This window comes from Aulonocara sp. 'chitande type north' Nkhata Bay, linkage group LG14 (genome assembly GCF_057382095.1).
Source record: "Aulonocara sp. 'chitande type north' Nkhata Bay isolate Kocher_YH1m ecotype deep benthic linkage group LG14, A_spYH_male_GT1.1, whole genome shotgun sequence".
NCBI classification, from domain to species: Eukaryota; Metazoa; Chordata; class Actinopteri; order Cichliformes; family Cichlidae; genus Aulonocara; species Aulonocara sp. 'chitande type north' Nkhata Bay.
This window is the reverse complement of record NC_141357.1, coordinates 25,470,908-25,494,936: the sequence shown is the minus strand read 5'-3', so window position 1 is coordinate 25,494,936 and position 24,029 is coordinate 25,470,908. Positions and strand designations below refer to the sequence as shown.

The following is a 24,029-nucleotide window of genomic DNA, read 5'->3' as shown; positions in this document are numbered from 1 at the left end:
TAAAATTAAGTATTATGAAGTGTTACTGTGAAACATGTAAAGGTCACTTGTTTAACACTGAATATTCTGCTTAATACAGCATGTCAAACATCTGGCTCGGGGGCCACAATCACCCCACCAAAAACTCAAATCGGGCCCACTGGAAGGCTTTGGAAAATATGAACAAAGACAAACATTTTAGACTTTTAGCTGTATTTTTGTAAGTTTTGTAGTTTTTTAAATGATAAAAACTCCTGGGATCAATCATAATACGCCAGACTATTGAAGTCATTTGATGTCAATAGATCAACATTTAAATAACATGTTTTTTTATAGTTAGTTTCAACAAAAAAGAAAGAAAAAAATTAAAGTGAAAATTATTACTACTCACAATTCAGTCCCAAAGAGTCATTCTGACAGATTTCTTTATCGTTTACTGTAGAAAAACAGAGACATGTTGTTGAAATAGTGCTTATTTTTTCTTGAAGATATAACTGAGGGTTTCAGTGTGCGGTTAAACTTCTTAACAATGACAGAAACGGAGGTTTCACTGGTGTGGCTCACAAAGGTCAAAGTGGCCTGTACGTGGCCAACAATGTAAAATAAGTTCGACATCCCTGGTTTAATACAAAAACAAAGATGAATATGTTGCGTTAAGCTTCATTTAACGCTTGTGCTACACACAGCCAGGACAGCCGCTCGCTGCTTGTTGTGCACAGAAACGAGCTCTAGCATTGTAATTTGTGTTCCCTTAAATTACCCAGAACATCCCAACCTTGAGCTCAAATGAAACGAGACATTTTAAACAAATTCTCCTTTACTTGAGTTCATTTGTAAATTTTTATTACATTTTTTTTATTCATAACAGCAAGAATCAAATATAGCAATGCAGGCCCCGTGAATAAAATGGGTCACGTACTTTTCTCTTAACTCCACACATCCATCAGTGTTGGCACAGCACACCACAAGCTATACTAACTACCTCCATGACTGGAATTATTGCATGATGCTATAGTTAATCAAAACCAAGGCAAACACAATCCTGTGAGATCCAGAACATACCACACCCCAACTCTTTATAATTTTTCTCATATTTCATTCAGATGATTGGATTTTATGGCTTTAGACTGTTGCAATCAGTAGTTTTCTCTACACACGCTTTCCAGACGAGGTGGCTGGTATGCAAACATGACGCATCCTTTCAGGGGGCCCGGAACAGTAAAACAAGCAGAAACAAACTGCAGCAGAAGACAGAATACATCATCTTAGCACTACAAGCAGAGAAAACAAACGACAAACCAAAAAAAGTTCAGTTTACATTATATCATAAATGTAAGCATGCGTGCTTGTAGAAGATGAGAGGTGACTAAGATGATCAGGACAAAATTTCAAACTAACTGGTTAATAACCAAACTACGAAGCAGTATATCATTCTGCAGTTATTCTTAAATTCTGACCTGATGTTGAACTACGATCGGGTTCGGTCAGTTTCATCTACTAGAAGCACAGCTTACATAAACATAAAGAACATACTTATAGCTATGGTGTTTGTGTTGCATGTATTTTAACTCTCCAAGTGGTGAAACTTTAGTGAGTATATTCTCAGGAATCTTTTTTTTTTAAATAAACCACTATTCTATTTTTATATTTTTTAATATATATTTTATTCCATTACATTGATAGAATATTGTATACTGTAAATACATCTTTCTGTGTAAATGTTTTCTTAATCAATAGTACTGTGTTGTGATTTCTTTTTTTAAACTGTATATGTATTTCCTTTAACATGCATTCCTCTCTGAGTACAGTAAAGAGACAGGACGTGTTGTGATTGGTTGGGCCTGGGCGGGCGTGGCCATGACACACACCTGTGCAGTACAGGCGGGTTGGGGGACCAGACAAACCCAGTCAGGCCCTTACCCTGGAGGGTAGTGGACGCCTCCTCCGGAAGGTTACCTGGCAAACTACAAGCTGCTGACAAAAAAGAAGAGCAACACTTGGCCTTTTCTGAAAGGGGTAGGAGAGTGAGAACTCGGTGCCCTTTTGATGCAAGCAATTTTGTTCAGCCTTTCATAAGATTTTTTTTTGTTATCCTAGCAAAATTCCTTGTCTTGATAGACATTATTTTTTTTATTCAAAATAAGATCTCAATATACATGATTCTTTCTTTTTTGACTATGTACAGAAGTGCAAAAAAGTCAACCATTATCACCTCAAGATTCCCCACCCCACCCTTGTTGTTTGCAGATGGCTGGGTAAGAAACGAGAGTTCAGACTCGGTTTCCTACTCGCCACATTCACCTGACCCCGCCAGCAACGCCCCCAAAAGTGATCAAATATGCAGCTTGTTTTCCAACATGGCCCAATTTCCAGGGAGAGTAAAAACATTAAAACAATAGTTACTATTTGAAATGGATACAGTAGAAAATAACATCTTTACTCTAAACATCTAAGAACTAGATTTTTATAATAGTCTTTTTTTTTTTCTTATATGACTAGTTACAAACCTTACAATCATTAAAATATTACTCGTTTATTGGCGACGGTTGCCACAGCGACAACCTGGGCCTCTCTGTTCTATTATTTCATTACTGTTAGATACTCATATAAAACATCTTTGTTCAAAGAAGACAAAACAAAAAGACTAGCGAAATGAACAATATGCATACAGTTCAACAATATGCATAACATAGAAAATATTGAGTTTACAATTGTAATCATACGAAAATTAACATTACATGGAATTTTAGGGAACTGTGCATGAGGAACACGCAAACACACACACTGAACCTTATATTCATTATAAGAAAGATAAATATAATAAGCCAAACTGAAAATCTGAACTAATATCAAAAAAATCATCCAAACAAAACAATAAAACAATTGTTGTTGTCTAACAAAGAAAACCGCAAGAGAGTTAAGAAAACACAGACAAAAAAAAGTGACAGTTACATAGTGCTCTCTCTGTGTGTTAATATGGCGTGGATTAGGCAACTGGATGGTTCAAAATGGCATGTTGCATTGTGCTGACCCGATAATACATTCTAAGGCTTTGGATGAGTTATACAATCGTTTATATTCTTGCCACTTTCCCTGTACTATCCACCAATTGACTATGCCTGAAAAAACACCCAGAATATTAAAAAATAAAATAACATAAAGAGTTCTAGAGATCTACTCCAAACACTCGATCCTTCTTTGGGCTACATATTTTTAAGAATTTAGCCCCACTAGTCTATCCACAACACCTAACAACAGTGACACGAAAAGACTTTGGCTGACTATCTGAAAAACAGTTCTCAGGTAGACATAAGAACAAATACTCTTAAATATGTCTGACTTTATATACACTACACTGAATTTACTTTAACCTGTCTTAAAATATGAATAACGATACCAATGAAAAACAAAATCGGGTCGTACAGGTCGCGTATTTGCCAGTCGCACTGTCGATTTTGACTTCTGTCTCACAGCAGCGTGGACATCATCTGATCCTGACCCTGTGGTGTCATGATAACAGTTTCATCGCTGAGAGAGCTTCTTTGGTCTCTCACCCAGGCTGAGATCTCACAGTCTACTCGTCTGACGTTTAGAGTCAACAGACTTAATGGCCGCACAGAGCTCGGATTACGAGTCAAGTCATTTCACGTCTAAACAACTGACATCAACAACAAAGTTGAAGAAAATAAAATTAAAAGCTAATCAGTAGAAGATTTATGTAAAGCACACGATCCGGGGACGGTCATCTAATCAATGGGGCGATGGTGCTCTTAGGGAATCACGGACAATGACGGGCTATGACATTGGACACTTCATGCTGTCCAAAAGAGAAAAGAGACGTATTAAAGGGAGTCGTTGAGTTGCAACACTTTGTAACACTGTTTCTATACCATTCATGTAGTTTGAGATGTATGGCACTTTACAGGGATGCCTGCAACATTAAAGACATGTGCTTAAGAGATAGAAAGGTAGGCTACAAAGGTTTGAAAGACACCTCACAGACATTCAGTTGCTATTTTGCCTCTGAGTGCACTCATGTAATTTCCCTTATATCAGGTTTAACAAAATCAAATCATTAACAAAATCATCGTGCATGCATATGTGATTCAGTCAGATTATTTCGTTTTTCCTCAAATGAAATACAAGGTGCACCTTTGTGTAAACAAAAGACCAACAACCGATGAATAAACACACACAACGTAAGTCATGATTCTTGGTCAACAGACGTACCGATTCAGTCGACCTGTTCAGCGACTGCTCCACACATTTACCTTATGTTAACATTCAAAGTGTGTCTGGTGAATAAAGGTCAGTTGCCTCTACAGAACGCAAGGCAGTCTTTGATGCGATGTTGTTCTTTTCTCTTGTTGTGTAATAGTGTGCATGAAGTACACATGAAAACGCTTCTAACAAACTGTGCCTCCTATGTTAACATGCAGATTTATTCCAAACCAGTTCGGTCCTCCGTTTCGCTCCTGATGTTACGAGCATGGAGGGTGACCACTAATCTTGGACTTGACACCAGCACGCTCCAGCTCCATCTGAAAAGAAGTGCGTGAAGTACAGGAGGTCAGTTGTGAGCAACGGCAAAATGGCGAAGCAAAGCTAGTGAGTTTACTGCTGACTTAGAGTTCAATCAGACAAGAATGCTGATAATAAGCCTCAAAGTTTCTTTCTAAAATTTCTGTCTAAAACAAATGAATGTATGGTTTCCATAGTAACTGTGAATTACAAACTGTACTTGAACCACTCATTTGTTTTATTTATTTGTTTATATATACATATAAAGCACTGATTTTTTTAATGTGCAATCATATATAGAAATACAGCATGTAAGGCAAAAACTGATAATTTATCATTTTAACAACCTTGAAAGTCAATACTTGGTATGACCACCTTTATTCTTCAACGCTCTAAGGGAAGCTTACTTGCAGTTTCTTCAAGTAATAATAATAATAATAATAATAATAATAAATTTTATTTATAAAGCGCCTTTCAAGACACCCAAGGACACTGTACAATAGATAAAAACACATAATAAAGTAGTGTTCAGGAGTAGTTGTACAAGATTCCTGAAGGACAATACTGTGATCCAGGCTTTGGAAAACCACTGAATAACTGGAAAATGTTCCACTTGTTTTTCTATCTGTTGTTACTGCAGTGTGTTTGCGATCACTGCCCTGCTGAAAAGTGAGGCGGATGGTGTTGCACGGTGGATCAAAACGATGATAATTTCATCAGTTATGTTCTCCAACACCACAGGCTGAAATACACCTCTAAACTTTGACAGAGCCTCAACACTGTTTTACAGGTCCGTAGATGCTCACTGCTGTACTTGTCTTCTGACCTCCTCTTTGCATATTGATGATGATTTGAATCAAAAATTCAAATTTACTTTATAACAGCTTCTTGAAAACAATTCAGCAGATCCATTTATGATGGATCAGCTGAAGTGTCAAACTCCTTGAAAACAAAATCTAATGAATGAGGGGTGGCTCGAAACTTTTGTACAATAATGTACGAAGTTATAGTTAGCGAAAATCAAGGCAAACAAAAAGGTTAAATGAAGATCTCTGAGGGGAGGCAGACTATTTCATGCACTGTTACTGAATATTAGAACCCATTAGCTGCACAATTGTCCAATATGAACATATTTCTTAGAAGCACAAGCTGCTTTAGAACAAGATGTGATATTTGACATTTTTGATGTTACTTATCTGTCATCAACATTATTAGTATTTTATTATTTCATATATTTTATTAACTATTTTTAGAGCTTTATATCGACACAGGTTATATCAATCAATTCTATAATACATTGTTTATGTTCTACTTTACTAAAACGCTTAAAGAGCTGAGATATTCACAGCTGTATTAAAAACAAAAGATTTTTTTTTACGATTTTCATACTGATCTTAAAAAAATATGTAAAAGTATGCAAACACTGAGCGGCTGAAATTAATTTGATCTAGTTCAGCTGTATGATGACTATCATATCGTAAATCTCATCAGCGGGGAATCAGGAGCGCAAGAAAATCTGATGGATCACTGTGAAAACTTCCACAGTGGCCAAGTCATACAAGACAAACAGGATATTAATTCATCTCTGTTGGCTTGTGCTGTTTGATAGTGTGGAAGCTTATTTGCTATTCCTGGCATGTTGTAGCTGCTGGCAGCTTACAAGCTAGTTAATGTTTCCAGCAACCATTTAGAATCACAACTTTAAATATTGGCAAACATTACTGTATAAATTTCAACATGCAGGGAGGGAATGTAAACAGATAAGCACTAGACGCTCTACTTGGCAGCTTTTAATATATTTATTTATTTATATTTCATTTAGTTTTTTTTAATTCTACCTGTTTTGCTGTGTTTCTGTTGATTATTCTAAGCTAAGTTAAGCAGCTCCTGACTCCAGCTTCATCTCTAACGTTCAAATATGAGCGGAGACGTAATCTTCTCTTCTAACTGCTACCAAGTAAGTGAACAATTTTATTTTGTAAAAAAACATTTCTCCCACAACTCCCCCAAAAAACAAACAAAAAAAAGCTTTTGTAACTCTGTCACATCGGAGGTTTGGAGGTCTTTTTCAGAGAAAAAAGATTTATTGTTCGAATGCATTGTGTGAGGTGCTGGAGGTGCAGTACATACTGTTCTGAGACTTCTACATCTGGGTCACATACTTGTGACTAGTCAGATGGTCTGCAGATATTATTGGAATCTGATTGGGAGGAGAAAAGACAAATAGGGGAGGAGGGGGGAATGGGAAGACAGAGGGAAATAAACAGAAGGGTCTACTGCAATGAGGACAAAACACACTGGAACCACAACCGCTAACAAGCATAAGCATAGCGATCATGTCTATAATCACAAATTGAGATATTTAGAAATAACTAGCAAAGACCAGAGGTGATCCTTGTGCACCACTCATGCACTTTTCATTTCATTCACATTGAAATCGTACGATTAGAGGAGAAAAAGTCAGAGGTGATAGCAGAGGTGAAAGACTGTGAAAGAAGGCAGGAGAGGAGCAAACCTGATTGGCTGTTGCTGTTGCAAAGGGAACACTTGTGGCAGATGTGGTGGCTGCAGACACAGTGGCTGGGGTAGCACCGTGCATCATGGGTACTTGGAGGGGGAAAGATCACACAGGCAGTTGAACCAGAGCAGATTTAAAGCTTTTAATGCTTGACACTTCATTTGTATGTCTGTGTATAGAATGCTGATAAACATGAGATCTAAACAGCTTCAGATTTATTGTCTGCTTTCTAGCAATCTTTAACGTTTTATCTACAAACATCCCAGCAATTTGCGTAAACTCATAGCAACTCACCTGCTGTGGAAAAAGAAAAGAAACGTCAGGGAAATTATTTAAATAGCGGCTAATTGAAAATTGGACGAGCATATCATATCAGGAGGCAGCGTGTTATTTTCTTGGCGGGGAGCATTCAAAACTGAATAAGAGACTTCACTGGGTTTTGCAAAAATTACAGTACAATCAGGATTGCATAAACTTCACACATCATCTCTATCCTTTCTTCTGCTACCACTGATAAATCCTCATGTTTATATGGCATTTATAACCAGACAGTATAATGAGGCGCTCAAGAGGTTAAAGAGCTTGAAATGTAAGTTAAACAAAGCAGGGGTCAGGGGATTTTGAACTGCAACAAGCATTAGGTGACAGACAGATCTGTGGTGAAGCAAAAAGGTCTACAGTACAGAATAGTAAAGCACATCATTTCCAATTGAAATTACACAAGTATGCTCACAATCAAAATTTGCAGTTTACATTTGAATAGCCTGTGTTGAAAAGACACTGAATATCATTTTGAGTACATTTCAAAGTCTAAATTTAAAAAAAACAACTGTGCTCACTTTATGTGGTGAGTTAAATGAGAGTGACTACAATGGGTTCAAAGATCATCAATAAGGAAAGCTGGCACCTACCAACACTTGTTGCAGGTGTCATGCACAATATCGAGCCTGCCCATCATGCATTGCAACAGGGAGTGGAGTGAATAGGGGGGAGAAGAAATCAGCAAAATGTATTACAAGTGTTACAAAGTCAGACAATATTGGATTCATTCTGGATGTAAACATGTGAACTCTTTCATAGAGTGGCCACAGCTTATTATATGACAGCATTGGTTATTATTACTTTCATGGCTTGCAGTTGCTGTAACTGCACATACTGCATATTTAAGAAAACATATGCATGAAAGGTCTGAGTGGGAAGAGGTGGGAAAAACTGAAAAGAAAACAAAACTTGCTGGCCAACCCCAGTTTACTGTTCAACTTATCCATTAAACTGAAGGGCAAATTAAACGCTACCACTACCCCAATTTTCCTGTCAGGGCCATGGCAGCTGTTTGTACGGTGACAGGTTTGAATGGCTTGCTTTTTAAGCCCTCAAACAGTGTAGCTGTAGTGATCTGACAGTCCAATAGAGTGGGACATATGAGGATCTGAGGATCTGAATGTCTCACAGATGGGAATCGATGGCAGGCTATTCTTAGGCTGTCACAGGAGAATATGGGGCACAGTTAACGATGACTATGCAGTGCCCAAAGAAGAACATTTAAAAAAAGCTGTCTGTGTGTGTGTGCATTTTGTGCATGCACATGTAGTGTACACCTTGGGTATAATTTAAACTGGCAGAGAGTGAAGAAGTGCCCCTCATGTTCCAGCAGTCGTGGATTGTCTTGCCCCATTTTTCAGAATTTCAGTTCAATTAAAGTCATATCTGTTTATGTTTATGTTTTTATACCACACAAAACATTTTGAGCCCAAAATGTTGATTTGTAACTAATTTAATTAAATGTATATTTCCCATGTAAATGTAACATCAAATGTTCAACTTAATGAACATTTTAATAAATACTTAAATAAATAAAAACTTTGATTTATTTATCTCAGTTGCATCTTATTCAAAATTACTGCTTCCTGTTTATTAGAATGATCTTTTGAGCATGGTTTATATGTAATACTAAGGGTGTTTTCACACCTGCAGTGCTTAGTTCATTTAAACTCTGGTTTGTTTTTTCCCTCAGTGCGATCATTTGGGCAGATGGGAAAACAGTAATTGGACTCGGGTGTAAAACAATCGCACCAAGACCCTTTGGTTCCAAATGGACTCCAGAGCAGTTCGTTTTTCATGTGAACATGATCCGACCCAACTGCGTTCCAAGTTTGAGCTCAAAAAGTTCCCGTTACCATGTATGCTTTGTATTCTGAATGCAGCAAGGTACTATAAATGTGCCAAAGTCTGTGCAGGCAAACAACTAACCGTGAAATGAATATAAACTCTCCACTAGTCTAGAATGCAGCACCTTCTTCCTGTATTTACTGTTGTTTGTCCAGCCCCAGACTCATCTGGCCAATAAGCAGCCAGAATATTTTCACGTGGTTTATAGTGAAACATTTTGGTTCACTTGGATTTCTCCGTGTGTGAAAACAAACCAAACCACCGGGAAAAGCTACAAGTTTACAAACTCATGAACTGACTCGGGCCAGAGAAAACAAATATAGGTGTGAAGACATCCTAGCACTGCCTGCCTGCCTATAAATGAAAAAAATAAACCTTTTGACTATTTCTCTTCCCACTTGTGACACCAAAGTTATGACCATGCAGTACATATATGTGCAAATAACACTGTGCAAGTTTTTCCCCCATCATTTCACACATTCAGCCAGACAGTGCAGATACCAAACCATAATCAAAGGAGTGTGGAATGTGAATAGGATAACTGCCACAAACACCAGTTAAAGAAGACTCGGACCTTACCTGATGGTATGAAGGCAGCCTGCTGCTGAAACTGCATGTTGGCCAGGGCCTGTTGGTACGGGAATACACCAGCGTTGAACATAGTGGTGGCACCGTTGGCTTTTTCAAGTGCAGGTCTCTTTGGTAAAGGAGGCAAGACGGGAGGGAGCCCCTGAAGAGGGGACAACATCAAAACAAAAGGATGGGAGTGAGGGAAATCAAAGTATGGTAGCAGTGACATTCAGGACAGAGAGAAGAAAGAAATTCATTAGAAGATTAAATTGCCCATCAAAACAGCAATCAAATATATTGGCAAGCAAGCAGTGGACTACATTACTTCTGTCAGAGCAGGCGGACAGAGGTGCTAGCTGACAAAAAAATGTGTGACGTATATCTTACGACAAGCATAAAAGTACTCAAGATATTGTCATGAACCTTTTTACATGATTTTAGAATATTACAGTAGATACAGTCAATATTTTGCTGGCTGAGAACTCGAATTTTCCGTAAAGAGAACTTAGCAGCTGCTTAATATAAGCTGAAGCACAGATTGCTGGACCACCAATGGAAATGATGTAGTTAGGGAAAGTTGCGCTGTCAGCTCCATGATAATAGTAAACTATACGCCATGTTAAGACTGTCATGACACCTCTTTACCAGTTATGCATGCAGTATGGGAAATGACCAAGACATGCAAAGACTACCATAGCTTATACCACAATAAACTTTTGCATTTTCATGCTTTGAGATTCACTTAAGGTGATGAACTGACATTGGAAAATGTAGTGCATTTCCAGTTTTGAGCCACTGTCCTTATTCTTCACTAATGTGATTGGAATCTGTTTTTAATCTTAAAACGTCAAACCAAAGGTTACAATCAGTTCATCACCCTTAAGTGCTTTCTCATTTAGTTAGTTAAACACAGCTTCAAACTATATCTATCACACCACAGCTGCATGCCAAGCTAAAAGGTGAAAGGTCATAGTACCAGATCAAAAGTTGCGTCGAGGGGTCGCTTCATTGATTTGACAGCCGACTGAGTCTTAATTAGCAGGCAGCGAGCACATGATGGCAATGGGCCAATGGGGTTCAAGCGCATTAACAAAAACCAGCAAGCGAAGGTGCGTCATGGGGGCAGCAGTGCAGTGTGGGTTGGTGAGGAAAAAACAAAAACAAAAAAAACAAAACAAACAAACAAAAACAAATCATTGGAATGCAATATACAACAATTACAAGACTTGTGCATGCACATTAATGGCTTTAGGGTTACTGAAAAGAATTACAGCCCATAGCAAACTTTGCTGTCAGAAAAAAGTTTTTATTTTCATGAATGCGAAAATTCTATGCCAGAAAAGATTATTAGCCAATGAATGAGCTTTGATCAAATACATTCATTTGAAACAGATTATAAATATTATCTAATGTGATTCTGCCCTCTGCTCCAGATGCACTGCTTTCTTAAAGCCTGTGGTGGCTGGACCATGGCAACTGTACTGAAACTAATTTCCTAAAGTGGCACTTGACTTTTGGTCCTAGGCCCGTTTTAAGGGTCTTAAACGACTGCAGTTTCCAGTACTTGTGTGATTCTCCTCTTCCTGTGTTTTCTGTTTCATTCACATGATTTGAATATACCATAAAAAATCATTGACATCTTCAGATGTGTTTGTTCCTAAATTGATCCTAGGGTACATGTATGTATTCTATGTCCTCTTTAACAGGTGGGCCAATCTGAACAAAACTTTTGTATCAAATACACTGATTATGAAATTGTAGATACATTTTAAAATGTTTTATTACTAAATCCTTTGTCCTGTCTCTGTCCCATCACCCCCAGCCGATCATAGCAGATGGCTGCCCCAGATGCTGCTTCTGCTGGAGGTTTCTTCCTCTTCAAAAGGATTTTTTCCTTCCCACTGTCGCCAAGTGCTTGCTCATACAGGGTTATCTTATTGTTGGAGTTTTCTTTCTAATATTATAGGGTCTTTACCTTACAATATAAAGCTAGAAAACACCTTGAGGTGCTTGTTGTGTTCTCTGTTTGAGTTTGTTTCATGTGTCACAACTAAATACTCAATGAAGACTTTGAAAAAGCGTCACAGGTCTGGCTATTTGTAATAAAAGAAAAAAAGAGAACAATAATTTAGTCTAATTCCATAGATACACTCTAGTAATAATTATCATTGTGCCATTATATTCATACTAATTGCCATTTTATATCCCAGGAAGTTACTACATTTTATTTGGAAAAGATGAGATTGGACATGATAAATGGCAGGCCTGCTCAAATTGTGCTGAATCAATCAAAATAAACAGAAATGAAAGGTTAACTGATATAAAGCTGACCCATATTTTTGAATTCAGTGAAGCACAATATTATCTACTGTACAGCACTTGGCGGAGCACGACCTTTTTACTGTCTCTTTAGAGAAACCGATCGCTGCATTGCGGAAACAAGATCCAAAATATGCCGCAGTCTACACAATTGTCTTCTCAGCAAAAAATGTTACACATCTATCGACTGTGAAAAAGCAAAATGTAAAACTAACAAAGCAGCAAAACAAGGAGGAGCAGGCGAGGGGAGGCTCAGTCACATACTAGCACGATTACTGCTGCTGCTAACAAAGCACACATTGACACAAGCTACATCTGTATCATTTTAGGGCGTACTGAGTCAGAGCTGCAGAGGCACAACGGAGACTAAAGGTTGAGGTTAAAAGCAGGGTAAAATGTACTGGCTCAAGCAACGCTGTCGATACATAGAAAATTATCTCCAGATTAGAGTATTTGTGGTGCAATGCTTCTGCTCCAAACGAAAAAAGAAATAATTTTTGGAAAAACTATACATTTTAAACTTTAATGTACATTAAATGACATTTAGCTTTAATTGCTAACAGCAGGTTGTGAGATTGTAATACTTGAATGTTTCTTAGTTTGATTTGCTTTTGGAGGTGTAATGTAAACAGATACCTACCATGGCTGCAGCAGCTGCAGCTTGGTTGACTTGGTGTTGGGCGGCTTTGATTTTGGCCTGCAGGTGAGCCGGAGGGTGAAAGTACTTGCACTTCTCCCTCGAGCAGCGGCCCTTTATGTAGTCCATACACACGGTGACTGTGTTGTCGTTGGTGTCGATCATGGTGCTATCTGCAGGATGGGCAAAGCGACAGTCGTTCTCCCCACGCGTGCAGTTACCCCTCTGATATTCCCGGCATACCTGGGGCAATGGTAAGGATTTGATCATAAACCTAACACACATACACAGTTACACACATAAGTTACAAAGTTACTGGCGAGTCCACGTGATAAAGCAATCCATCTGCTCTGTCATTTCAGATGGTATCAGACAAGGTAACCGATCTTAATGATGGGTTCGGCCATTAATGTTGATTGATAAGCAGAACAGATCCTAACCAACGTTTACAGACTCATTAATCACACCGCATTCATCCATTATTTAAATGAGAACTGTTTTTGTTCTTCCTGAGTCTGACAGACGGGGGCAGCACTTGCATGAACAATTGGGAAAATGCCTTCTTCATTCTGAACGTACAGACTCAATGAGGCTCATGGGAAATATGAAGCTGGTTACCCTCGAGGGAGGCTGTAGCTGACGTAATTGTCAGCCGCTGGCACACAGTAGCAAACACACGCGCGCACACACACACACACACACAAAAGGTGGGTGTATATATATTATAAGGCAGCACTGTTTTTTTTTTAATTTAGGCACTCAAAGAGCCTTGCAATAACTTCAGATCTCTGCTCTCGGCGCTCCATCAGACCGTTGAGTCTGAACTGGATTCGAGATGCAATCCTCCACCAAAAGAAATGCAATTTCATGGTGCGTTGTATTGATCTATCAGTTACTGTGATGGAACAAGCCATTTACTAAGTCTGTTTACCAGTCTCCCTGTCTGCGTGCATAAAGGATTTGATTTGTGGTGGACCGGCTGCCAGACAAAAGGCCACCAGCACAGTTATCTGCAAACTGCTCTGTCTCCAGTCCTGACAGCTCATCATCTACGTTCACTGACTGCTGTGAGTGATAGCGTTTCTCTCTTTGCCTGTCCCTTGTTTCTCGTGGGTACCTCTCCCTTTCTCAGATATGTATGCCTACACGTGCACACCACCCCACCACTGCTAACCAGTAACTACTGCTACTTGTCTTATTTTTTTTTAAACGAGAGACTGCCTTGTTGTCAGGCAGATATTGTAGAGGCGGGTGAGGGAGGGAGGAAACTTGGAGAGAAGGGAAATGTAAGCGTGGTTGACGAATATAGAGTAAAAAGACAAGGATGGAGATGGAGGAGAAAGTGAGAGCCTTTGGTGATGAGGTGTATGTAGGCTGTCATAGGAAAAAAAAAACAGGGGAGGACTGAATGATAGGATTTGATGTTCTCGGGACCAGATGTCTAACTATCCCCCTGAGCTACTTGCATCACCATGGTTGCAGGTGACCAACATATGACTTTATGCATGCTGACATGTTGCAGCATACCGTATGTAAGGAAAAGACAGCAAGACTTCTGGAGCATATTTTCTCAGGAAAACTGTCTGGGGCATTGTCTTCTAAAATTGGAATTTCTCACAGCCTAAAGGAAACAGTCCGTAACACATCAACTGAGCGGTATGTGTGTCGCTCCACAGAATTCCAGCTATGTTTACTTTGAACGACACACACTGGAAACTGAAATATGACTGGCCCCTTTCTCTAAGATATTTTTAGCAAACCTAGTTCCTTTCAAATTAAGAAACTAGGATATGAAATCTCCTCATCAAAAAGTTTCACCCACACATGCAGCCTCACTACGTCTCCTGCAGCCTGACCACCACAGATGCCGTTGACCAACAGGTCTCTCTATCTAAAAGGAAAACAGTGGAATGAGGAGAGTATTTCTGATTTGGTTGATAAATATTTCATATTCCTTTTGCTATCGATCTTTTGCAGGACAAATCGTTTTAATCCTTAGTCTGAATCGAGAGGTGCATGCTCTCCTGCTCGCAGCGTCTTGCCTCCACTTATCCTTAACCTCTACAGCATGACTTGTACTAACGCCTCCATAAAATTCAGTCAGCGGCCTTTGCTTTGTTTCTGGTATCTCTGTCTCTGCCTGCTCCAACCCCTCCCCTGATGACCACAACAGGTCTACAAATTGATTTCCTATCTTCCGCCTCCATCTCTCTTTCCTGTCAGTAACCTGTTCTGTCGCTCTGCATGTTGTCCATTCATTCACTTGGTCCAAAGACTTACTCAGCCTCACCCCCATTAATTACCCAGCTACCCAACATTACATCTTAAATGTAACCTTCCTGCATTCTTGCACGCCTCCTGCCTGCCTCCAACGATTTCCCCATTATTCCGCTGCCACTGTTTCTCGGGTGGGGCTACATAATGGATGAGATTGACTTACTGTCCAATTAATGATTATCTGAACGCAGCTGGAGGAGGGGCGCTCATCAGGTTTCAAAGAACTAATTGCTTTCCGAGAAGAAGTAAAGATTTTTCTGAAAATGACATATGTACATTATAACCCGAGCTTGTGCCAGACAAAGTTATCCCCTTCGTATCGATAGTGTCAGCAATGGTAATGTTTGTGGATGCTTTCATTAACATCTCATTCTCTTGCTTAAGTCTGAGAAATAACTCTGTCTTGGTAATGGCATGTAGTTAGTGTAACAGAAATGGTGTAGATACACAGACGTACAAACAAGACTGTTAATATTGAATAGACAGATCCTACATCTGAAAAGCTTCTGTTAGAAAGGAGTGAAAAAGGTATTTCTCCCAATCGTTTTTTATAATCTGCGAGCGGCAAAGGAATCACAAAAAATTATGCAAATCCTCCCGATGTGCTTTCATATATTTTTTCCCCACTTTTTCTTGCGAATGTGTGTAAATGTTTGTGTTCCTCCTCACCTCCAGTCTGTCTGTCCTCATGAGTTTCTGTGCAGCAGCGGCGGCAGCAGCAGCAGCGGGTATGGGAACGCTGGGGTTGCTGGTGACCAGTACGGGGGCACTGGGCAAGATGTCAGCGGGCATCAGGCCGGGCGACACAGGGCCAAGGTAGGGGTTAAATGCAGCAGCCGCTGCTGCAGCAGCATTGGCATTGGTTGCAAGGCTGGGTGTGACTGAAAACATGGGCTGAGAGCACATGCAAAATAAGAGAGTTGGTCAAAATTGATCCACAATGATTTCTCACAGTCTATGTATAAAGATGCTACATATATAATCACATTGTTTCTTCCTCATATAATTATTACCTCTGGTGGATATACAGCATATGATGCAGAAGATTATCAGTAGCAAAGCAAAAAATAGGAACTCTGATTGTGGATGTGGAAGGAAAGATGCAAAAACAGATAATTAACAGGCTTACATCTGAGGAAAAAGAACATGGCTGCTCGTCTTTCATTTGCACTAACGCGCAGAGCAAGCGTCAGTATGTGGTGTCACCTTCTTCCATTGATCAGATTGAATCACATGCTTCATACCCCAGATATCACACAGTTAGCAGTACTGATGAAGGACGTCAAGCTGTGTGAGCATGTGAGTGGGGAGAGAGGCTTCACTGTAAGATAAAGTACTGCCTGTATGCGTTGTACTGGAGTTTGACAGAGAGAGGAGTATGCACTGCAAAGTTTTCCCTGCCTGATCCTGACCTCAGCCCCAGTCTAAGGATTGTCTTTTGAGCCCCTGCCAACAGGACACAGTGAGTAATAGAGGAGCGGCAGCCAGGGCTGTACTGATACATTCTTCCTAAAACCTCCTCACTGCTCAGCGATGACTCAGAAAATCAGAAATAATTCTTTCGGCACTGCCCTCTGGAATGTCTGAAGAGTTGTTTGCAATCATAAGGTGCTCTGGAAAAGCAGATGTGTCTCACTCCAGGTGCTCAGATATCAGTTTGAGATATTTGCAGCTTGGGGTTTGGATGGAATAAGCATGATGTCATCTAAAACATTTGCGGTCATGGGGTTTTAACTATGCAGTGATATCATCTTGCGAAGAGTTTGAAAGCTTACTAATAGGCCTTTTTTGGAACACGTCAAAGTTTCAGTATCGATATGAAATTGAATATTCGCATTAATTAACAAAAATGTTATAACAGAAACATCTATAATTGCATGCAGGGCTTAATTACAGTTCAGCAGTATTTGTTTTCACTATTCCCAGTAAAATGTGTTATCCTCTCTTTTTCAGGGCATGTTTGCTGTTGTTGTTTTTTGCATAACGGTGGAAAACCTAAAGTTAAGTTTTGCTGAAAAGTCCCCACTACAATTATAATGATCATGATGGTAAAATGTGACGTAACAGTCATTGCACAACTTTATTTATCTAAATTGCGGTTTTACCAATTAGCCACTGAACTGGTTATAATGGACTAAGAAACATACTATATAAAGACATTCAATACATATTGAAACTCTTTGTAAACAAGCTTAAATTCAGATTTGAATATTCTAAGATTTGTACGTCAGACGCACTGACCTAGTTTGACCTTTCTTTGTTGTAGTGCAAACACTTTGCCACATGAGCCATAACTTCAGCTCCTAAATATTTAAACACAGAGATGTGGCCAATTACACCCAGCCACTGGAATGTCATTGGATTGTGGCTTCATGCTTTGACTTATTTTATTTTCAAAGAGGATCTGTACTAAACAGGTCCTTTCCTACTGTGAGTGAGTGACAACCAGCTGTGACAGACCCTAACCACTTCACTGTGTTCATGGTCCAATGCATGAAATTAAAGTAGGTTACCTACATACACTGAGGAAGGATGGATAGCTGCAGATAAAAGAAAAAAAGGGAAATAAAATGTGGTAGAGATACTAAGGGTGGAAGAAGGAGACTGAGCTACAAACACAAGGTGAGGTTAGGAAGAATAAAGTCTGATTCTTAGAAAGGTAAGTACCCGGTTTTACCCTTTGATCCCTGTGCACAGAACATGCTCTATTTTCTTGACTTTTCTTTGTAGTGGAGGTCTAAAGCCATCTCTCCTCACTGCTGTCATCCTATCTCCTTCACTTTACCTACCTGTCTTACCCTGCCCATTTATCTATTTCGGCTGCATTCCCTTCTCCCTTTCTTCTTCTGCTGTGTCCTTCTTTGTCAGCTTGTCTTCCTGCTTCTTCTCTCGTCTTGCTTTCTCTCACCCCATGACATAAACAGAAAGGAAGGCTTTGCTGTTCCAGGGAGATCTATGCTTCTTTAAACCCCCATCCCTCCCAATGGGGCTCTCAACTCAGCCTCTCTTTTCTAGATAGGGTTGATAAGCCATCAGCTAAGTGTGCACTTGCAGATGTGCGTCAAAGCACACTGCATCTTTTGAACTCCTTTGAATAGTGTTAGACAAATTCACTCCAGTGCTCTCACTTAAACATAAAGGGACAGTGGAGATGACAGAGGAATTACTTCAAGCCTGACTGGCAGTTCTCATTGTTTCTGTAAGGTTTCTGGATCGGTCATGGAAGGATTCATTTGGCTGAACGGGGCTGTGGCTATCACCTTGAACATCCTTGGAGCATGCTGCGCATACATAGAGCAACATCTTAACTCAATTTTGTGTGTGTATGTTACATGGCTTTATGGATGTGCTGTTAATCATTTAAAATAATTCCCTTCATTGCCTTATACCAGGACTGGCTATCCATCCATCCATCCACCCATCCATAGTTAGAACCTAACCCAACTGCCTATTTAATCCATTCATCCATCCATTAGTTTTCTATATTATGCAATGTACAAACGAAAGGAAAAGTAAGAATAAACTTTCATCAAATTAACTAATTCTGTCAATTTTCTTTAAGCTAAACATTTTTTTCAAACTCAGTCACAGAACTGTTTTTCATGGCTTTCATGTTTTTCAAGTTCATTTAAAGAACACTGAACAGACAAACAACCCTACCCACCGGCAGTCCTATGATCGGCCCGAGTGCTGATCATATGATTGCCCTTATGATCGGTTTACATTGGACAAATGCTACAAATATTTTTAGGGGGGTTTAAAATCGGGAAAAAAACAATGTTTTCAATAACCCTTACACACTGTTTATACTTCATACCTTTATAATATGGTCCTATTTGGAATGTATTTGTTTTATTGAATGTGAAACTGGCAAGAACATTCTGGAACTGCTGGGATTTATTATATAACCACTAAACCTATAAACACTGTCTTTATTGTTGTCATTAAGCAAATCCTAGGAAATTACCAAGTATAATTATGAATGTTAATTTAGCAATAATAAACCGTTAGATGACAAAGCACACAAAATTGCTTATTGCAAATTGGTCTGTGCATTCACAGCAGTGGTAGGAAACTTTGTGTATGTGTCACACATGTATTCTACAGTCACACATGTATTCTACATGTGTGACTGTTTTTCCTATACTCACTGAAATGGCATGGATTCTGGTCCTTATGAGCGTCATGTCTGATCAATCTTGTGCTATTTCACATACAGTGCTTAACAAATTATCAGAACACCCAGTATAAAGTCTGTGTCACAGATGATCTTAATTACACAGCATAATTACCAAAATCACTGCTATCATGGTTTCTGTAGTGATTATTCCACCAGTAAACATCAGCTAATCAAAACTATGCTCCTAATGTTAAAATATAATTGCTGCTGTTATCCATAAATTTTCAAATGTAATGTTTTACAAAAGAGTTGAAAAAATAACTAGAATGTCATTAATTAAGATTAAGACGCAACATTTCAATTATTTACTTGCTGGACAAACAAAAATGTATGTTATGCTTGATTCATTTCTGACTTCTCAGAGAGAAGTCCAGTGTGCCGACTATTTGGGTCTAAAATGTGAATTCAGTTTGTTAGCTGTTCAATAAATACCAATAAAACAAGACAGCTTTCTGAAATATTTGTGTCTTTTTGTTGTTTTAATGACAAGTTGTCAAATAAATTTGTTAAGATCTGTAAAGTGGTAAGCAGTATGTGCTGCACTGACACTCGATCGAGCCAAAGTTTATATTGTGCTGGCTACTGTGCCAAATCTGTACTGTGTAATTTTTTTGTGCCTGCTCACTGTCTTCATATAGAGTATGTGTGTCTGCTTCCCATCATTCATTGTTTCTACTGGTCATGTCAATGCAGAAGCTTCCGAGACAGCATGTTTGCATTGCACCTTGCCAAACCATTCACGCACAGTACAAACCACAGGAAATAATGGTTTTCAGAGGGCAGCGGTGCTGATGCTGATGTTACATTTCGGGCCCTCTACAGGAACCTGGGCAAATATGGTGGGAACGCAGCTCTCGTGACAGTGTCAGGTCTCATTTGAGCTGTCACTACTGTCCCATAAAAAATTCACACTGACATCATGTGTGCAGTTACACAGTTTCAAAATTCACTAAAACCACCATATTGACTCAGACTAGTGGACATAAAATCCATCTAAATGGATATGGGCCAAACAGAGCCCTCAACTCATTACCACCAAAGGACTGACAAACACAAAACACCTTACAATACTCATCAAAAGACTCAAAAACAAAAAAACTTACACAAATCCACTACAAACTGTATCTGGGAACAATATGCTTATTTGCACACTCAGTCACATAGTTACTGAACACACATCTAAATTATACTATATTTGCAGATTTTGCATCTTGCACATCTTCGTCTTGTCTCGTCTACAATATCTTGACAATAACTTGAACCAAAGGAAAAAATGGAGTCAAGCTAAGTTCAATGGATATAACTTTTTAGGAAAATTTAAACAAGAGTTTGTGCTGGCCTTTAATTCACTAAAATCTAACTTCTATCCTTTTTTAAACCCTCATTTAATTGTGAGTATTTTTCCGATATCAAGCAACATTTTAGACCCACTGCTATAAATGACTAAATTCAATTAACATTTCGCAGTTAAATTTTTTTTACCTGTTGAAAACAGAACATTTTAGACATATGGTCATTGGTATGGGTATTTATTGTAATAATTATCCATAATTAAGCCCGGAATGTTCAAACCGTTATATTAATAGGTAAGTAACCGTAAGTACTCTGTCCACTGACAAGGTCCAGCAAATCAAGCCAACTTGCATATTAAAAATGGATGGCTATAGAGTGGTTATTCGTTTTTTAGACGTGTATTTCAATAGAATGTTTTATATGCAATGTGCAGTTAATTGCCACTTTATTAGGTACATAATTATTAATAGCTTTAGGCCCCATTTTGCCTTTAAAACATCTTTAATTCAACAAGGTCTTGCTCAGAGACTGTTTTGAAAAGTGCTTTGTTGGATTAAGATCTTGTGACTGAAGCCCATTGGAGTACTGTGGCACTTTAGTCTGTTTAAAGCGGGCATCAGCAGGTGGGTACACTGTGCTCATAAAAAGATATATTCAGGTAGGCTGTGGTATTTAAATGATGCTCAGTTAGTATGATGGGGCGCCAAGAAATTATTCGCTACATCATTAAATCACCACCACTGGCAGCTTGAAAGGTTGATAGAAGGCATAACGGATCTATGCTTTCTTGTTGTTTTCGCCAAATTCTGACCTTACTACCTGAAGGTCACACTAGATATTGAGATTCATCACACTGGGCAAAGTTTTTCCAATCTTCTGTTGCCCACAAGATTGGAAAAACTTGAACTTTGAAGCAGTACCCCATCTACTTCAAGGTTCAAAAGGTTGTGCATTCAGAGAAGCTCTTCTGCGTACTTTGGCTGTAGCAAGTGGTTAGTGGAGTTACTGCTGGATTCCTATCGGCTCAAAGAAGTCTGTCCATTCTCCTCCGACCTCAGGCATCAACAAGGCATTTTGCTGCTCAGTGGACATTTTTCACCCGGCACACAATGCACCCGACCCCTATGGCGCCTCCTGCGGGTGGTGGGCCTGCGGGAGGATGGGCCCATGTCTCCTCTTCGGGCTGTGCCCGGCCGGGCCCCATGGACTAAGGCCCGGCCACCAGACGCTCGCCCTCGGGCACCCTCCCCGGGCCTGGCTCCAGGGCGGGGCCCCGGTAACCCAGGGTAAACTGTTCCCTCAATATTCTTTTCATAAGGGTCTTCTGAATCGCTCTTTGTCTGGTCCCTCACCCAGGACCAATTTGCCATGGGAGACCCTACCAGGGGGCAAAAGTCCCCAGACAACATAGCCCTTGGGATCCCTGGGACACACAAACCCCTCCACCACGATAAGGTAGCGATTCAAGGAGGAGCCTCCTGGGTGAGGTGTTCCAGGCATGTCCCACCGGGAGGAGGCCCCGGGGCAGACCCAGGACATGCTGGAGAGATTATATCTCTCGGCTGGCCTGGGAACGCCTTGGTATTCCCCGGGATAAGCTGGAGGAGGTGGCTGGGGAGAGGGAGGTCTGGGCCTCTTTGCTTAGGCTGCTGCCCCCGCGACCCGGCCTCGGATAAAGCGGATGAAGATGGATGGATGGATGGATGGATGGACATTTTTCAGAGAATTCTCTACAAACCTCCAGGGTTTGTAGAAAGGTGTAGAAAGGTGGACAAGAATATACCTGCTGCTCGGTCTGTGGCTTTTTGTCTGACTCAGGGACCACGGCGTTGTTCTTTGTAGACATATTTTCCTCATTGCCTTGTTTAAACCGCCAAAAATGGTGGTTTAAATTTCGTGACTCACTGACGAACCATTTTGTGGCATGCAGTCTAACGACATCGTATTTTGGTGCCTGCTCGGATCACTTGGAACCTCAGGCGAGCAGGTACTAAAAAAGGTACCTGGTACCAGGCACTATGACCTAATGGAAAACCCTGAAAATGTGGCGAACCGTGCCAAGTCGATCTGAGTAGGTACTAATGGAAAACTGACTTTTGACCATGTCTACATGCCAAAATGCACTCAGTTGATGCTATGTGATTGGCTGATTAGACATTTTTGTTAATGGGCAGTTGAACAGGTGTACCTAATAAAGTGTCTGGTGAGTGACTACTCACCACTGGTTGTAGCTGTGTGCCGGGCATCATGGCGTTAGCGAGCTGCATCTGCTGGGCCAGCATGGCCATGTTTTTCTGTTGGATGAGGTTGTTTCTTCCATTGATCTCTAGCTGGGTCTTTAGATGAGGAGGAGGATGCAGGTACTTACAGTTCTCTCTGGAACAGCGGCCCTGATGGGATGAGAGACGAAGAGAAAGGAGGAGACAAGGAGGGCAAAATCAAGGGAGGGGGGTGGGGAAGAAAGACACATGGGAAGTGGTGGATTAGAATCCTGTTCCCTTTAACCACAGCCTAATGTATAGAAGTAATGAGCCTTGAATTAAGTCGCTTCCCTCCTATTTAACCGGTGCCGACCTCACATCCTTGACATCTGGGCCTGCCACTCTTTTTGCCATAAAGCAGACCAATCAGTTCTGCAGAAGATGTAGGCTTACTACCTTCTCTATTTTCTCAAGGTCCCATTGGGAGACAAATTAGCTCCAAGAGCAGAGATAAAGAGGATTAACTGTCTATCTGCTCCTTCTAAGAGATTGCTTTACACAAAGCAAACATTAAACAAACACAATGTTGCCGTGTGTCTGTGATAAAAGGAACACTTCATTGTCTGGAAATTATTTTTTTGGTTTCATTTGTTTATTATTTGATCAAAATCATGAACTTTGTGATCATAATTTCTTCAATGCTGAAATAACATCTTTAAATTAAGTCTAATTTTAAAAGTAAAAACAATTGCGTTGAATTGATTCGGCATTGTTGGTCTAACCCCAAAGAAAATTTGTTTTGGGAATCTAAATTAGCAAAAGCTCCCCAGTCTCCTCCATCCTACCACCTAAGAAGCTGTTCAACTTGATGCTCGATGTTTTAAAAAGCCCTGTGAATCACCATTGATCTCCACTCAATTCAAACAAATGAGCCATGTGTCAATATGGGACATAATTTCAGTAAAGATGAGGCGGGAGAACTGATGTAGGATCGATACGTGATTGGAGACTCCTGTGACACGAAACATAAACACATTATGGCAATCTAATGCTGTATTATGCTACTATGCTAGAGACTGTGGTCTGTGTCTGTGCGGACTCACTGCTGTGGGTGCTTATATTCATTCTGCAGCCAGCAGCCCAAAGGGAGGAGAGAATGTAATTTACACTCTCATAATGCCTGCTCCACTGAACACTCCCCTGGCTAGGTGTAATATCTTAGATATCTCCACCTCTCTTTCACTCCCCCTTTCTTCCTCATTCTCTGCCTTTCACATCAATCCCCATACATCCTGAGCCCCGTGCTGATATTTGCTCTCCTCATCATGAATACAGAGCAGCGCAAGTACCGACGTACTGCTGTGA

General features: G+C 39.9%; 1 protein-coding gene across 8 annotated transcripts in view; it reads right to left on the bottom strand.

Moving 5' to 3' along the window:
* Positions 1–795: 795 nt before the first annotated feature.
* LOC147314676 (muscleblind-like protein 1) overlaps positions 796–24,029 on the bottom strand; it is a 70,518-nt gene continuing 47,284 nt past the window's right edge. For 2 of the 8 annotated variants that reach the window (XM_086261780.1, XM_086261779.1), the window contains 9 exons: positions 22,683–22,853; positions 15,660–15,884; positions 12,717–12,956; positions 10,734–10,787; positions 9,767–9,917; positions 7,930–7,965; positions 7,016–7,107; positions 6,631–6,700; positions 796–4,520 (listed from right to left, as the gene is read on the bottom strand). In XM_086261780.1, coding sequence (XP_086117906.1) covers positions 6,644–6,700; positions 7,016–7,107; positions 7,930–7,965; positions 9,767–9,917; positions 10,734–10,787; positions 12,717–12,956; positions 15,660–15,884; positions 22,683–22,853 — 1,026 coding nt within the window. In that variant the 3' untranslated portion in view covers positions 796–4,520; positions 6,631–6,643. The remainder of the gene's footprint in view (positions 4,521–6,630; positions 6,701–7,015; positions 7,108–7,929; positions 7,966–9,766; positions 9,918–10,733; positions 10,788–12,716; positions 12,957–15,659; positions 15,885–22,682; positions 22,854–24,029) is intronic. The other 6 variants (XM_086261781.1, XM_086261787.1, XM_086261782.1 and 3 more) reach the window with 6 other exon arrangements.